This window comes from Ischnura elegans, chromosome 7 (genome assembly GCF_921293095.1).
Source record: "Ischnura elegans chromosome 7, ioIscEleg1.1, whole genome shotgun sequence".
Taxonomy (NCBI): Eukaryota; Metazoa; Arthropoda; class Insecta; order Odonata; family Coenagrionidae; genus Ischnura; species Ischnura elegans.
In genome coordinates this window covers 112790195-112808428 of record NC_060252.1, presented here as the reverse complement: position 1 = coordinate 112808428, position 18234 = coordinate 112790195, and the positions used below count along the sequence as shown (strand labels likewise).

General features: G+C 38.5%; 1 protein-coding gene across 1 annotated transcript in view; it reads right to left on the bottom strand.

The window, feature by feature from the left end:
- Positions 1-3213: 3213 nt before the first annotated feature.
- LOC124162189 overlaps positions 3214-18234 on the bottom strand; it is a 37295-nt gene continuing 22274 nt past the window's right edge. Inside the window, exons 4-6 of the mRNA XM_046538625.1 lie at positions 13933-14188; positions 12801-12909; positions 3214-4948 (exon numbers count right to left, since the gene is read on the bottom strand). Of these exons, the coding sequence (XP_046394581.1) occupies positions 4809-4948; positions 12801-12909; positions 13933-14188 (505 nt within the window). The 3' untranslated portion in view covers positions 3214-4808. The remainder of the gene's footprint in view (positions 4949-12800; positions 12910-13932; positions 14189-18234) is intronic.

Here is an 18234-nt window from a genome sequence, read left to right as displayed (position 1 = left end):
ACGCAAGTTGGTTAAAAGCTGGTTAGAAAAAGAAGAAGGCGAAGCAGCAACGAAGTGGGATCAGGTGGGATAGGAGGGAAGAAAACAGAAAATAAAGTTTCGAAGAGGAGACGGCCGTTATTGTTGAATTATATTCGTCAGAATTAATTCAAAGGAAAGTGCTATTGATTCATTCCGTAATGTGTTGTATAGTATGAGATTTTAAACCTGATTTAAGTTATGCGATATACTTTATAGTTCGTAGTGAATTAGCTATTAGCTCGTATTGTATTGCTACGGACAGATTGAATAATCTATATTAATATTTTGCTAGAATTAAGTAAAATGTGCGAAACTACCATAATAAAAATCCGAAGGTTACAATGATTTTAATGTTTTGGTAAGAGTTCTTTGTCCCAGTTTGAAAAAGATCACTTATGTTCATCCTTGAACAAAAGATCTTCCCATATCAATATAAAGTATCAGGCTAACGGCTAGTCAGATGTAACGATAGAAAATAGATTTAGAAACGTCGGGTGATACCACATATAGCAAAAATTACCACGTTCTCTCTCTTATTTCATTAGTTAAATTTCAACAATCGTCACATTTCTGCAAGTTATTCGTCCACATTTGAAGAAGAGGTACAAGAGTTTTAATTTACGGTATAGCATCAGATTGGATCATGTCCTTTGTCAAAGTCAGAAAATAATAATAGCTAAGAATGTAATGCAGCGAAAAGTGTATCTCCATCCCAAATCACAAGTGTCTCAAATTGAGGCTCAAGTCTCAAGATTAGGTCCTCGATTTTCTTCACCTACATCAATGATTTGTCAACACATCCGAATCAAGGGCAAGTAGTAGTATATGTTGTTGATATCAACCTAATTATCACTAATATTCGCTTTTATTCGTATTAAATAGATCAGTAGAAGAATGCAAGCCACACTATGGATGAAATGATTAGTTGGACGAACACATTTGAATTACCTTCTACGTAGCAAGGAACAATGATTAACGACGCTGGAATGCAATTTTTAATTCATAAGCAGCTCATAATATGCACAAATGTTTAAATCATTGCAATTAACACAAGAACTTTTCCCTGCACATTCTTTATTTCCTTCCAACAAGTTATTCGCTCTTGTCAATTCATTTTTCACTTGGAATTACTTTACCACTCATCAGATGTCGCCAGGGTCTAACCATGGTAAGTGTGAACGCGCGTTGGTTCTGACGTCAACTTACGCTGGTTAAGAAAGATGGTAATGTGAACGGGGCATTACGCATTAGTCTCTCCTTTTTCAATGGTATAATATACTCTTTTGTGTGTACTAACGAACAAATATATCTGCGATGGATTTAAATCGATTTATCCACTATCAATTATAATTTCGATGCATCAATTTCTTTTATTTGAAAGTTTAACTTTAATGATGAACGAGTAGCCCTTATTACAGGTGAGAATCGTTTGATTTCCCTCTCGTTTTTTTATTTGAAACAAAGCTTTTCTATTGGTTCTTCACGGTATCGCCGGCTTCGGATTCAATATTTTTCATACCTATCTGCTCTTCCTATCCGATACCGAGAATTAGAGTTTTCTCCGGTAGCGGCCAGGAACTGATGTTTTCTCCGCCAAGTTACGGACTACAGTCGGGAGAAAACTACGGGAGAATACACTTTCTCCGGAGAAAGGAGAATTCAAGTTACGGACTTAGGCCCCAGGGGATGCTCGGCTACCCGCATGACGGGAGAGAGCGCCAGTACGACTCCGACCACTGACACGAATAGTTCACCCCAGTGAATCTGCAACGGAGAGTAAATACATCCATCCGGACAATTCACGCTGAGTGTCATTGCATCGTACATCCTACATCGTACATCATTGCTAAGGCGCACTAGCTACCTTTAGAGGCATCATTGCAAGAAATACCTCGTACTGCAAGGGTTTTGTCGGGGACTAGGATGTAAAAAAGTTCCGTTTCGTCTATGTTATATCACGCGGGGAATACTTCTTAAGATACTTATGATCGGAGTCCTTTCTTCCACGACTTCGGGTTTACACCGCAGCGATCACCAGCAATAATGAGGGGAGATAACGCTTTGGTGCTTTGCATTAGTATAATCAACGTTCCGCACTCTTGAAATTCTCGATTCGCAATCTATTCCTGAAATACTCCGCTTTAGGCGTAGGCATAGCCCCTTTCTCAGAAGTTCCCGCAGATTGGAGTGGGCAAAACCACCCGAACAAAGCTCCTTATAACTCAACATAGTCTGCATTCCTTGGGCGCTTTTGCTTTTTTTAATTGTGAAGAGCGAATAGGAAGATACATTAATTTCGAAACTCTCATATTACTCCTTTATTTTTATTTTCTCGCTTGGACGTGTTTGGTGTTTTTTTGGCCATGTTGTCTGCCACCAAATGCTTTCTATTCACGCAACTCACGGACGTGCGGGTATGCTGCCGACTGCTTTCTGCCGCCCGAGGAACAAAAGAAGATCAAGCATTCGCGAATGCTAATGCCACAATATTTTCACCAAAATGAACTACTTATTTATCGAACGACAGTTTACTACATGAATTTGAGACTGAGCACTCCATATTAACTTCATTTCTAACAGATCGCCAGAAATTACAGAGATTAGGGACTCTTGGTGAAGGTATTCCGGCGATCCCTCCGGCAAAATACTCGCTATGGTGAGTGCCAACAGCAAAAGGGCCTCGTAAAAACGAACTTTTTAAACATGCTTATTATAGGGTCAATTGACAGTGGATCGGCTATCTCTCGCAATGGCGGGGGTCTCGCAATAGCCCATACTCGCTTTAACGAGGTTCCACTGTATTGTGTTTTCAGTTTAAAGTATATGGTAAGTGGTCAAAATTTTGTCTAGTGAATATTTAACTTTATTCGATAGTATTGTTTAGTCTCACCCTACCACTTGACTCCCTGGCCATGCCAGTGTGATTTCCTTCACAAAAGTTTTGGGCTTGCAAATCACATTCCACCATGTGTATCAGTCACATCTCGACTCTGTAGATATCAAACTCAATGTTGACTGGAATAACCTTTTCACTACCTAACTCCTTCTCCCCTTTGGCTGTTTTGTCTTGGAGGCAAAGGCTAAGGTCCTGGTACTAAACATCATTCCCCCATTTTATCCTTCAAAGTGACTCCTCCTCTCACTCTACAGGGAATGTATGAGGGCTTACAATGTCAATGATATGAGCACTTATTAATTTTTAACCGATCAGTTTATTCATCTACAATATTACATCATACTTATTGAACCAAAGTCTCAAATATCTATAGAGTTGATAGTCATGATGAAATCAATTTTTCAAGTATTTAATGGCACTTAGCATAATTTCACATTTAGTGGATAAATATACATTAAGAGTCTTTGTAACTCATTGCATTTCAATGCCACAATATTTCATTTGAAATGAAAAGTTCACCAAGGCCTTCAATCCCTCACAGCATCGTCACAATTTACTTACTAATGTAATGCTCATCAATATTATTTTTCACTTCAAGACATTGACATTTATTCATATGTTAAAACCATGCATGAAGAAATACGCTCTCATTAGCTCTAAAGAACAAGTAAGAATTGCATTTCCTCGCATGGGTCAGTAATAAACTTAGCTGTTTGGTAACCAAATTTAAATAAGTAGTTCTTGTCATGAGTTTAGAAAATTAAAGTTCTCTGCAGCCATTTTCTATCAAAAGGAACATAAACAAGTTACAGCCAAAAGCATTCTAATCACATTAGGATTTCAGTAAATGGTAACCAAGTCATTTATTGTAATGAGCATAGAGAGCATAGGCAAATTTCTACCAAAAGGAAATGAAAGACGGCACACAGTCAGCCTTTCTCATCACACATCAGAAATACATTTATTTAGAATTTCAGTTATACTGATCAAAATAAAAAAATGAAAGAAATAACTCAACTGAGAAAACTCACATTGAGAAGATGCACTGCCCTAATAAAACATTTACTAGGATGTGGATCAAAGTTTCCATAACAATATTCTTTTTGCTTACATTTTTCTGGTTACAATATAGCCTTCCAAGCAGCAGGTGTTACCAGATTTTTGAAGGCTTCTCGTTGCTACCTCTAGTCACACTAAGATTGTTCACCATGTTCATCCCATTTATCCACAATATGCCAAGAAAAGGTTCAGACAATCACAAAGCAAAAGTACTTCATGTAATTTGATCATGTCAGTTTTAATAAGTTCATCTACTCTGATATCAATATTTGATTCAATAAATTTATGTAAAATAGATGCCAGCTGCCATTTACTGATCAAAGATTTATTGGTACTAAAGCAATCAATATTACTAAAAAAATTAATCACTACATACTACACTGTCAAGGAATAACAGAGGTTCCAACTCTATTGCTATGAGAGCACACCATCTCTAAATGCCTGCTGAGTATGGCATAATAAATTATACATGTATTAGCCATACAAGAAGGTCTTTGAAAGAAAAACCAACAAACAGAACAGTAAAGCATGTAATTTTCTTTCAAAATCAGCTGCAAAAACCAAGATTGAAAAAAAAACTCTCCAGAATAACTAAACTTGTCAATAACTAATCATCAGATATCATCCAAAAGATGGTTAATTAGCATGCCAATAGGCCAATTAGGTCTTAAAATTAGAAGAAATTATTCTCCTAATGAACAAGCACACATCAATCTAACTCAAACTCCATTGCAGCTTATGCGCACCGCCCTGCAGCTGGCAAAGGAGGTGTGACACACGCAAGGCCAATGGCAGCCCTGTTACCGTGACAACCCCCCTACCTCTCGCCTCATCATTGCAGGAAGTCAGCCACCTCCTCTAGCTCCCTCTGCCTTGCCTCGTGGTGGGCCCAGCGTTTCTCTGCTAGGCTCTCCCCCACTCGCCATCTTTCGGTGAAAATCTGCTGTTGGCAGGCCGGGCATTTCTTCCCACCTGATCAGAGATATGCAAGAGGCTACAACTTTAGAGTCATGTCAGGTCAAATGCATGAATACTGTTTAATGTTTAGAGTTTGACAGCATGAAGGCAGAAAATAAGAAATGAGGATTCACTTGGGACATTCCACACTGACACGTACTTTATTTCCGACCATGACTTTCACACTAGCATTTGAACATGATCCTTTTCCGAGAAAATTGCATCATAGAATGCTATTTGGGTTTCCCACCTGATGTCAATTGTCATATTCATCCACATCATTCAAAACTCATGTCGATATCCATCCTTGTGGCTGGTGAGGATGAGGCATGGCTCAAGTTTCCCAATGCCGGCAACCATGACAACAACCACCCAGAGGGCAACTAGAACTGCCTTCCTCAAAAAAATTCGCATCATTTTACTTCGTTTCGATAGAAGTTGCCAAAAATTTCATTATTTTACAACTTTATAAGCGTAAATTGAGTTTTATAGTGGAACATCGACCCCAGTAACATAGCCACCAGCGAGGTCCAGAGAGTCCAGACCCTTCCTCCCCCCCAAAATATAAAAATACAATAGGTCTCTGAACACCTATTTAGGTAAAGACGTTTCTGAAAAGTAGGAGTAATTATTAAGCTAAAATTTCTAACAATATGGCTGTAAAGTCATCTATTTTTTTATTATGAGCATTTAAAATACGTCTTACAAGCCATCAAGGAAAAACGTAATTCGCACCGCCGCCATCTTGAATGACGTCAGCTCATGCAATAGTGTTGTTCTTAACCAACTTGATCGTGCACATTATTGAAGTTTACAGTGGAGATATTGGGGTTATTACGCCATATTTTTTGTGTCGGTTATTCCTTATTATTATTATAGTTATTCCTTGACATGTTGAATTATTGTATTGTGCCTAAGTGCAGAAATACGGCTAGAAATGCTCCAAATAAATATTTTCATACGGTCCCCCAAGACGTAGAACGAAGATTGGTTTGGATGAGAAAGTGCCGACGAATGTGAATGAATGAAGAAAACGAATCCTAATATTAACACAATGTTTATCAGATTTGACACAATCCTATGCTCATCTTCACTAGTAGAAAGATTTTCACTTGCTGGCTTAATCCATTTCGAGGGGACCTATGTATGACACTTTTTGAAAAACTTGTATTCCTAAAGAATAATGCAACCATATAGAGCAACATTTGAGAAGTTTTACTTTAAAAAATCAAATATATATAAAACATACTTTTCTCATATAATATTTGTAACTATCCTTACGAGCAAAAGTTAAATATTTTTTTAAGATCTCTAAGTTTCCATACAAATGTATTTTTTATTTCAAAAAGTAGGTATTTCAAATACTGTTTTAGATTTCAAACGCCCAAGTCACTGGTATTGTGCATTTCCAAGACTCCTGGGCCTGTATTTGCCCAGCCCTGCTCATAAAATACTTGAACTGCTCTCACGTTCAAACTTTTGCTTATCAGAACTACCTATGCAATTACTGCAAGAAATGCTCTTAACTTCCACCTCACTGTCCTCCTCAAAAACTCGTGCCTCCACATAATAGGTCTTATTTGTGCTCGGGGCACACATGAACTCTAATGACACATTCGTTTTGACTGTGTATAATTTGCACACAACCGATGGCGTCGTTAGCGTAATCTTCTCGTCCGACCCTAATAAATGGAATTTCATGGTTAAATTTCATAAACACATTTAATATGTATTTTACAAGAGACAGTAATATTATATTTACATACCTATGCATACCTCCCCGGCTTTCAGCATGTAGCAATTGCTGTTGCTTATGTAAGTAAACATTGCTGCCGTTGTAATTTTTGGCAAGTTTATGGAGTCAGACTTGGTGAAACCAGATTCCATGGCGTTTGCTTTTTACGATAAAACCTCCAAAAGATATACAAGAAATAAAACCTTACTTAAAGTTGTTAAATAAACCGAGAAATTTGGTGACAATGCGCAACGCCACTGATATTACCCACACGATTGCATGAGTTGACGTCACTTTCCGGTGTGTTTGTGGAACTGTTATGGTCATTTATTTTGTAAATTCTTAAGAAAATACATGAAATAAGTGCGTTAAAGAGGCATTAATGACAATTTTACTATAATTTACGATTTTTAGTTAATATTTGAAGAGGTATTAAAATTTTGTCCAGAGACCTATTACTTTCCTTCATAAAAAGAAAACAAAATATTGAAAAATCATGAATTACCAAAAGATTTCTTTGACAAATGAACTTTTTTGACCATGGGAAGTGTTACAATTAGTTTAACCCTTTGCACTCGGAAATTTTCAGCCCTTATACCAGTAGTCTACTCGGAATTATATTGTTAAAAGCCCCTGAATTTGAGGATGAGAATATCTTATGAAATGAAGTTTTATAATTCTCTAAAATGAAGTGTTTATTAGACAAATTAGGCTTTCAGATATAGTAATAAGCATCAAATATTCATTAATCTCTAAATTTTTCCAAACAGTGATACCTTCTAAAACATTCCCCCACATAAAGCCCTGGGTGGTTTTCACATGTTTCGCAAAAGTAAATTGTCTCTCTTCTTCCTCCACTAACTTTTCTTTTTGAACAAACTACACAGTCCTTGTGTTTTCTTTCAGAATGTGGCATGATTATATGGAGTTTTCCATTCAACCTTTGTAGAGGGTCTGATGGTTTTGGTCGGCCCCTGGGAGATGTACCACCCACCCTGTAATCTCCAACAAGTTCTTCAACTAACTCCCTAATGAATTTCACATGCGAAATACACTTTTCACCTTTCATTTTTTTGCACTCTTTGTATAAAATGTACGAATTTACTGTACTAACTTCTAAGCCCCAGAAAAATAGCTTTCGCCACCATTTCAATGTCTTTCCTATGAAACAATAGGTACTTGTATAGTGATCCGCAGTGTCCACACCACCCATAAATTTGGTGTAGTTCACAACGACTTTCGGCTTGACTACTCTCTGAATTTCAGCACTACCTCGAACCCTCCTTTCCACTACCTCCGTTTCAGAAGTGTCCCAGGTGCTTAGTAATGTAACCACTCTTTTGTCCTTCCATGAGAGGAGTAATGTGTCCCTGTCTCTATAGGCAACCAACTCTCCTTTTTTCATCCTGGGATTTTTTATTAGGGCTGGGTTGTCTTTCCTGTTGGGCATCAGAGTTCCTGTCAAGTGGCACTTATATTTTAGCAGCTCCTTAGCAAGTGTTGCACTTGTGTAGAACCTATCAGTAAATACATGAAATCCCTGAGCTTCAGGAAGAGATTGCTTCAATCTGCCATAAAGTTCTAGAACAATTTTTGAAGTAAATGGTAGATCAGATCTAGCAAGGGAGTCAGATGTTACAGAACCGAAGTAAGGAACAAAAGAATAGATGTAACCACATTGGGAATCTGCGAGGACATAGATACGAATTCCCCATTTGGTGGGTTTTTTGGGGTTGTACGTAATGAAGCGCACCTTGCCCTTGAAACCCACAACAGACTCATCAATGGCTATCTCGCGCCCTGGACAGAATTTCTCTCTGAACTTCATATCTAAATAATTCAAAAATGAGCTGACCTTCTCTTTTCTGGTTCTTGTATCATTTATCCCCGCTTTTTCATTTTTTAGATGTAGCATCCAAAATATTTGCAAAAACCTTTCCCTTGTGAAGATTGCACGAAAAAATGGTACATGAGAGACAAACTCTAGTGACCAATAATCCTGTATATTTGGTTGATGAATAATGCCCATGTTGAATATAATGCCGAGAAATGCCTTTATTTCCTTAGCGGTGACGTCAGTCCAACTATTCCAAGTTGATCTCTTGGCTAGTATCCTATTGTGAAGTTTACTCTTAGCATAGATATTTGTTTCACAGGCTATGCTTTCTATCAAGGCGTCCGTAAAAAACAACTGAAAAAATTCAATGGGCTTCACACAGTCACCGGGAACCTGTGGACCAACGCACACTTGTCCAGTGGAGAAGGGATACCTTTTCGGAGATTGGTCATTCACACTGACATCAATCCATTTTGGCGTTAGTTTTTCACTTTGAATATCAACGTCATCGCTTTCGGACTCATCTACACTGTCACTAGAATAAACAATTCTTTGTAGTTTTTTACGTTTTTTATGTGCAACTTGGGTGTCACTTTCACTGTCACTTTATGTCAGTTCCTGCTGATGAAATCGGCAATTCCTCCTTTTTGCAGGTTTACTAGGACCGGCAACAGGTTCAACTTGTGTAGATTTATGATTGTTGGATAATCCACCTTCATCACTAGAACTACTTCCGGATATATCTTCACTTCCAAAGTAAAACTCACTGTCATTGCTTTCACAAAGAATTTCATCAACAAATTTGCTGAACTTTTCCATGGCCAATAGGGCGTTGAGTTCTGGGATAGGAACTACAAACGACTACCTCTGTGAAGGATTCAGTTCCCATTTATAAGGTGTCATAAAGGGAGTGTGTTGAAATAGTAACGAAACAAATGTGAAAAATGTATACAAAATAATCAAGTAATAGAAATGAGTCATTCAAGCAGCGAGCGTATCGTATTCGGTGTGCTCTCGGAATAATATACAGGCAAACAAAAAGTATCTATTTCAGCCCCGCTCTGGGGGGCACGCAATAAAAAAATCTGATTCGGCAAAGCTCGCCGTCACTCCGAATAACGATTACCTTTTGCAATTTGTGTCAGTATCACACCTTATGTACACATGTGGCTTGCTCAGAAATATATGATAGTAAGAGATACGATACAATTGATATTTGAATAAAATATTCAACAAAATAAAAGAAGGCACACATCCCGATACATGATAATGGTATATGTAACATTGGAATTATGCACTACAACAAATATGCTTATTTTTCAGGCTATTTCCGGCGATTTGAAGGATAAAGAGAACGATCGGCGTGTGTACAAAAATTAGAACCAAGGCCCTCCATGGCCAAGAATCCTCATGGTTGATGGTGTAAAGAAAATATGATATTCTGAAAAATATTACGATTTATACTCTAAACTTATTGCCCAATCCAGGTGTACATTATCAAAAATGTATTAACATTTATATACAAATAAAATGAGAACGTAACAAATTAAAATAATGGAAAATAGCGCGTGTCGAGTGACACTCGACACGCGAGTTGGTAGTGAGCTAGGCTATGTCGAGTGTCACTCGACACCCGAGTGGAAAAGGTTAAAACCCTCTACTTTGCATCATGTTATCAAAAATTGTCTTCCTGATTTTAAACTCCCCTCACCAAACGAAATTCCTGGCAACCCACTGATCCACCCAATGTATTACATTGTATGCAAAGCAGAATGTATATTCATATCAATGTAAATATTATTTTACGTCTTTTTACATGCAGATAAAATCTTGTAATCCATCAATTTCTTCTGCAGGGTGTTTCAGAGTCTCATAGGATTGGTGGCGTCGGAAACGGATTGAGTTCGAGTCAATCGGGAACCTATCCAGGGTTCCCACTCTACCTAAATAATGAAATTCACGGTTTTTTTCAGGTTTTCACGGTCTCAATGTCGTCAAATTCATGGTCCGTTTACAAGTCAACAATAAGATAATCACCGGCCGTATATTAACTAAAAATTAACGTACGCGACATATGCCGTGAATGTCAACGCAGCAATGAAAAGTGATATCTGTTATGACGTCAACGTTTGGAAAATTCAGGGCCAACGAAAGGCCCAACCCAATCGTGCTCTTGCCCGGACGCCAAATACCATGGCCTCCTTTAAATATGCGAATGCCCTTAGGACCTTCTTTCGTCTGAACACCGGAAGTACTTTTTTAATTCCTCGCCGAGGGATTGTTTTTTGCCCACGTTGTTATTAACGCACAGTAACCAAATTTCCCTTAGCCAATCTTTCTGAGATCGCCGAAAATATTTATTAAAATTGTATATAGAATGTAATAAATCATCAGTTCTATCTACTGTTGGAGCCCTGGAAGCCCTGCTCTTTCCCTTCATTCCTTTATTATTCATAGACATATTTCTATCACATGCTTATAATATTTTGTACATAAAAAGCACTTTGGAACAAAGCCTGCTGGAATGGTTTGCGGCCGTTTGGTGGCAAAAAATCAAGGTTTAAGGGGTTGGTACCCAGTACATAGGACGGCGTTGAAGGGTTAAAATTGACATTATAGGCTTTAACAACATTAATCACGACACAAGAGGAACAACCTATTCAATACTGTACCACTAGCATGTAAATCTTGTCATCAGGAGCAAAGTCTTTGCCGAGGGAGGGGAGGGGTTTGAGGGGGAGTCTGTAGTAAGTGGTACCTCAGCGGTGCCACGGTGCGGGGTGGTGCCCTGGGGGGGGGATTGCATTACGACTGACGATATCTCCTACACGCTTAGAGATAGGTCAAAACAAACAGAAAATCTACCCTAAAGAACTTTACTTTTACGTTTCTCATAGAAATAGTGCTTTTTCGGCCCCAAAATCCTCAATTGAGGGTCCTCAGTACTTAGGGCCCTTGGGGAATGGGTTGCCGTTATTTTAAAGTAACCAAATTTTAACACGTGAATATAAACATCATTTGGATCATTTTGAGACCAGGAAAACATAACTTTTCGCAATTCTGAAAAATAAGGGCCGGCCTACTGACCAGGTATTGTCCTTTAAAACTGCGCGTTTCTCTACGTTTGATAAGCCATTACTATATGCAGTATAAATGCTGCAGTATGCCACTGGTAGCACATAGCAGTAAATTTAGCGTGCCCTCCACAGCAAAATACTCCGCGCTATCTTTTCCATGTTCACGTGACGGCGCAATGCTTACGAGTAAGAAACGCAAACAGGAGCATTGTAAAAATACGTCACTAATTCTAAGTGAGAAACTCCCCAACCTCCCGCTTGTTTTTGACCTTGGTTTTTCGATGACTGACTCACGCTGAAAACCAAGGCCACTCAGTTCCACTTGGACTTGTGACCAGTGGAGGGGAGGGGGGAAGATAAGAAGTTTGTGTAAGAGGCGCACCCCCATTTTCGGCTGCAATTTCTGGGAAAAAAGGTGTGCCTCTTACACTTGCTTATACGGTACTTTTGACGTGGTTATTATCCTACGACGCTGAGATTCCCCGATTATTGTTCAATCTCTTGGGAAGAGTCACACTATGTGCTAGTCCTATTTTGCCTTTTTTACGTTCAATGGTGTCCCCACACCTACTGATAACCCACATCCACCCTAATCCTTTACTAATGACCCTTGCACTGTCCTCGCAGTGGTTTTCCCATCCCTCACCATAACCGCCACCCATTACCCCCTCCCCCCCTCCTAACACCCACTTCCCCCTCCAACCTTCTCAAGTCCCTTCCTGGTATAAATTTACCCGACTTTTGACAAATTTTGTACTCTTAAATGACCGCTCAAGGTCGAAACATGTCGTACCGTCAAAATAAATTAGTGGAAGAAAACGAAGTCGTTTTTTCATTTGTGTTTGTTTGCCTTTTTTATTTTCCATGGCTGAAATTCTGCTACGTAACCTCTGCGAGAGCTTTCAAACAAAACGATTCATGAGTAGCACAAGAATCGCATGCGACGGCACATTCAAAGGGAGAATCGGAACTCTTTCAACCCTTATGTGGCGTTGCATTCACTGAAGCTCTTATTTAAAATTTCGGATCCAGATCCAATGTCTTCGCGACTCAGGATCCAATGAAGGACAATATCCGCGGATATTTGGATCCGACGTATCTGATCCGACCATCCCTAGTGAAAGCCAATATAGTTAATACCTACTTCACAATGTGCCCTGCACCCAGCCACATATTTTATCATTCTGTGAAGGATTTTCAAGTGGTCAGGTCACTCACCTTTGAATGGAGGGGTCTTCATGTACGTGATAAGGCAGCATAAATGGAATAGATGGCCACAATAAATTCTTTCCACATGCTGGTCAGCAGATTCGTTGACTTCAACTTTCTTTAAAAATAAAGAGAACAGGAAGTTACTTTTCATTTCCTTTCTTTCTTCCAAAAAAAAAGTCTATTGTCATAAAGATAAGACGATATGAAAGACAAGAATTAGAAAAGCAGTGCAACTAAAGGCTTGCTCAATGCACACTCAACGCTCAAATACATAAGCATTGTTACCACCGCCTTGATTACAAATGTATAATAATGGTAGGTTTAAATTTCTTTGAGCCTGAAATTAAGGTCAATGTATTAACAAACAATTTAACGTAATGTCTTTGATTTAATATTTTATATTTTATTATCAATTTCTGGTGAACAGTCTAATTTGATTTTAATTCAGCTTTGTTCGTTTTTGGGGGTATACACAATAATTTCCTTGACCTTTTCCCTTCCTCTTCCTCAGCAACCTGCATGAGAACTCGGCACGACTTCGAGAAACACTTAATGATATTGTATGCACCTACCAAGCCTAACTTCTGTCCCCCGATTTTAAAGACAAATTTATGTTTAAAAAGGCTATGCTCATGTGAATCAGAACATATACATTTTGGTCACTATTTGCTAAGCATTTTCCCCCACGAGGAACACAGATACATATAAATACTATGTAGTATATAAAGCAATGTTTGTAAATACAGTATAAGCCTGTCAACATTTCAAAGTACATATCTAAAATTTGAATATTTTACCTCATTATTTTCTCAGATGCTTAATTTTAAAACTTAAGATAAAGGAGCCAATATTGACAAAGATGTCCAACATATGCCCTGACAATATAAATGAGATAAAAAATGATTTAAACAATCATTTGATATAAAATTGAAATAATCTATTGCAAAAAATGAAAATTTAAAAATGTTCTTAAAAGGAAGTTTAATCCGTTAATCCAAAGAAATTGGCATTTCATTTAAAGTGGTTAACAAAGCCATAATTCATCCATTACTGTAGTAATAATAATAATAATAATATGAGTTAAGGTTAACAAGAACATTGCAAAAATAAGGGAAACAATATAGGGATATCTCCTTACTGAGGGATCAGAGGGGAGACATTGGTTTTTGCAAAACTGGCACCGCTCCTTGGGGAAGAGGCGTAGCTGCCCCACAAGGAAAGACACGACAGGTTCAAGCGATGGCTTTGGCTGGAAGGGCTGCTGCTGCTGCGGCGGCGGCTTCTTGCCCTTCTTGAAAATGGGCGGCTCAATGCACTGGCGGGAAATCTCTTTGCATTGGGCGACGATGAAACGAGTGAATGCAGGGGGCAAATTTGTCTCTGTTCCATCCAAACTGGAAGAAAATACGTCCAAAATATGCATCAAATAGAAATAGATCAATGATGCATTCCATTCCACATAGGCTAAATTCAAGAAATAAGAAAATAGCACAAGGGAAGTAGAGATATATTAAAGAAGCATCAACATCAACGTGCATTTCAATACAGAATGTAGACTAAAATAGGTTTAATCTGACACAGAAATCAGCGGAGGATAGATCACATGTGAGGCCCTTGACGCCATTGAAGAATGTAGAAAGACTAAGAATGCAAAAACTGAGGAGGAACAGGCATATTATACGATAACGAGGAAAAAGATTTGTTGCAAGGTGAGGAAAGCAAGAGAAGCGTGTTCGTGGATGATGGACCTATTCCAGGATGTGCAAAAAAAACCTCGTACAAAGGAAGGTGGAAGTGTTCTTTAGAATAATGACAGGGTTCCCACTCAGTCTAAATTATAAAATTCACTGTTTTTTCCAGACTGTTTTCACGGTCTAAATGTCTTCAAATTCACGGTTTGTAGATAAACCATTTTAGGCAGAAATATTGATCACGTAACAATCATCGGCTCACGTTCACTAAAAATGTAACAAACGCCACAGACACCGTGAATGCAAATGTAGCAATCGAAAAGCTATCTCTTCTGACGTCACATAACGTTTGCAAAATTCAGCTCTGGCGAAAGGTTGTGAGTGAGAAATTGGTGGGACCAGGTGCCAGGGAAGTTAAGAAGAGTCTGAATGTTTGCGATTGTTCATGTACACTTTGGTTACCAGTCATTGTGTCATCATAGCACTCGGACAAATAACTGCGCTTCGAATATCCTTGTGCAAATGAATCTGTGGCCATGTCTGCACGTGACTAACATTGAAATATGACCAAAATATCCATTTTTCTTTTAATCTGTCAATTGTTGTCCTACGATCGTAAAACCAAGATTGAGACATTTTTAAGGTTTTATGACGAAATTCAGGGCTATTTCCAGGTTTTTTCACGGTACAGTGAGTCCTCGTTTAATGTCACTTACCGTTCCTGAAAAATGTGACGATAAACGAAATGACGTTTATCGAAACATAATATCCCATAAGAAACAATGTAAAAAGTGAATATCTGCTCCTAGACCTCACAATACCTATGCGAAAAAATTTTAGCGTATCATATCAGGGGCATTTTTTACGATGGGAATGCCAAACTATGGCATAAATACGAGATCCTGTCTTCATTGACGACAATAGCAGCAGTGACGTAAATCCTTCTCCATTTTTGTATCTTCCCACATTTGCTTTTCGGCTTCGCTATGGTGGTCGCCCGGGCGAGCGTCAGCTGGGCATCATCATCACTGAAACATCGTCGCAATTACAGGAACCAAAATTATAGTGAAATCGGCGAAAAAAGTGACGACAAAAACTCAGAGTTCTACACAGAAAAATGCCTTGAATTCACTTTTTAGGTTCCTGAAAACCATCATGTCAAGTGAAACCTTGCGCACCTATGTAAGAATTCATTTTGCAGAAAATTTGCTAAAACCATAATCACAATTAACAATAAACACACCGTTTTACACTTTGTTTAGACTGAATGTTTTGCCGCCCAACAAAACGAACAACCCGCAATGCCTGCCGCTTTGCCTTTTTTCTCACGCCAAATTTAAAAGACTTGACGTTATCGCGAAGCGAAGGTGCAATAAACGAATGACGATCTCAAAATTTTCGTGACGTTATCGCGAAATGACGTTAAACAGGGTGACGTAGAATGAGGACTCACTGTACATGAAATTCACGGCTAATTCACAGTTTTAAGGTTTTCAAGGTTGAGTGGGAACCCTGAATGAGGAACTGAAGGATGGAAATATGTATTTTGACTGCAAATGAAGACAAAGGGAAGAGATTTTAAGAGCAGCTGGAAGAGTTAAACAACTGAAACAAACTTGGTACAAAAATTATTCAAGAGGAATGTTTAGTAGAAAAGGAAAACATGAGACATTATAAGGGCAAAAGAATGACTTCTTGGGATCGGAATAAGATGCCGCAATAAGAGACCTGCGAAATAACAAGGCACCAGGGATAGATAATATTTCAGGTGGGAAGACTTTAAACTCTGATGTAAAAAACCATCAAACATCACATGAAATTCATCCATGTTCTCCACAAAAACTCTGAAATGTTTGAGAAAAGTTCTCAACAATAAAAGGATCATGCTATAAAATATTCAATTTTTCAAAGAGAAAAATAGGACAAAGGAGTCCTAGACTCACTCAAAACAAAATTCTCAGCCAGCTGATTGCAAAAGGAACTCATTGAAGACTCATATTATAGATGAGATATGACATGAAAAACAATTCCTATAACTGCAAAATGATATTGAGCATCTAAACCAGATACAGTGTAACCTTGATAAAACAACACATCGAGGTGCTCAAATAAACACTCACTATAGCAAATTGTCACAGGGTTCCCACTCTACCTGAATAATGAAATTCACGGCTTTTTCCAGGTTTTCACGGTTATTTTTCACGTTTTCACGGTTTTTTCCAGGTTTTCACAGTCACAATTTCGCTAAATTCACGGTCCGTTAATAAGCCAACAATAAGAAAATCACTGGCCATATATCAACAGAAAATTAATGTACGCGGCAAACGCTGTGAATGTTAACGCCGCAATGAAAAGTGATATCAGTTATGACGTGATCTATCGTTTGCAAAATTCAGGGCCGACTAAAGGACCAGCCCAACCGCACTCTTGCCTGGACGCCGAATACCCTTCGGACCTTCTTCCGTCCGGACACCCGAGGTCCTTTTTCAATTCCTCGCCGAAAGACTGTTTTTTGCGCACGTTGTTATTACTGCACAGTAACCGAATTTCCCCCACCCCAATCATTCTTATTTAACGGAAAATATTTTATTTAAATTGTTTACAGAATATAATAAATTGATTCTCTCTTATTTAACGGGAAATATTTTATGAAAATTGTTTATAGAACATAATAAATCGAAAAACAATTTCATACAACGTATTAGCACAAATCTAAGACGAACACGATTCTAAAACTACCATCCTTTTTTGGAACTCCACTAGGAGAAAATTTTTTTTCCTAATAACGATATGATTATAAAATGAATGCGGAAAAACGATCAATGCTTTATTTTTTGCTAGGTTGCCTATGTCCCAGGAAATGCAGGATTTTGGCAAATAATTAAGATATTCATTAAAGGTTTCAAACAATATTTTAGATAATAACAGGAATAGTAGTACTTTATCAAGACACATAGGTCATATTGTTGATTTGACCCATATCTCTTTCAACATTCTGAAGAAAAACGCCACCTCACTAAAAAAATGTTTGCTCTCCACTCGGCATTTACACTGCTATTATGGATTTCAGTCTGATGTAAAAATTCTTATCCATCAAACACCATTTCCAGTACACATATTCACGAGAGCAATGTGCATGTTGTGCCTAAAACAACCGCATTCGCCGGCACAGTGACTGGTTGTGAGATGGATGACGAACGCCAAAAATAGTCTATTACTTGAATTGTTCCTTTCCAATGAATACATTTTTAATATAATTGAGGTAGTGTGTAAAGCGTGAACAATGTTGCGTTAATCGTCAGTGGCACGCCCATCTGGATCTTCGCCTTCATATCTCTACTTGCTTTCTCCAGGTAGCTCACTCTACCCCCACCCCTACCGTCATGTGCTAGCGGACAACCCCAGGCGCTCTGCAATATTCACGCGCATCTAGCCCTGATTCTTTTCTTCATGTTCAATTATTTTCAGTCCATCTCTTAAAGTTCTCAATACCGTATAAGCGCATGTAAGAGGCGCACCTTTTTTCCCAGACATTGCAGCCAAAAATGGGGGTGCGCCTCTTACACAAACTTCTTATCTTCCCCCCCCCTTCCCTGCCGGGCGCAAGTCCAAGGGGAACTGAGTGGCCTTGGTTTTTAGCGTGAGTCAGTCATCTGAAACCCTGGGTCAAAATTAAGCGGCAGGCAGGGGAGTTTCTCCCTTAGTGACGTATTTTTAAAATGCACCTGTTTGAATTTCTTGTAAGCATC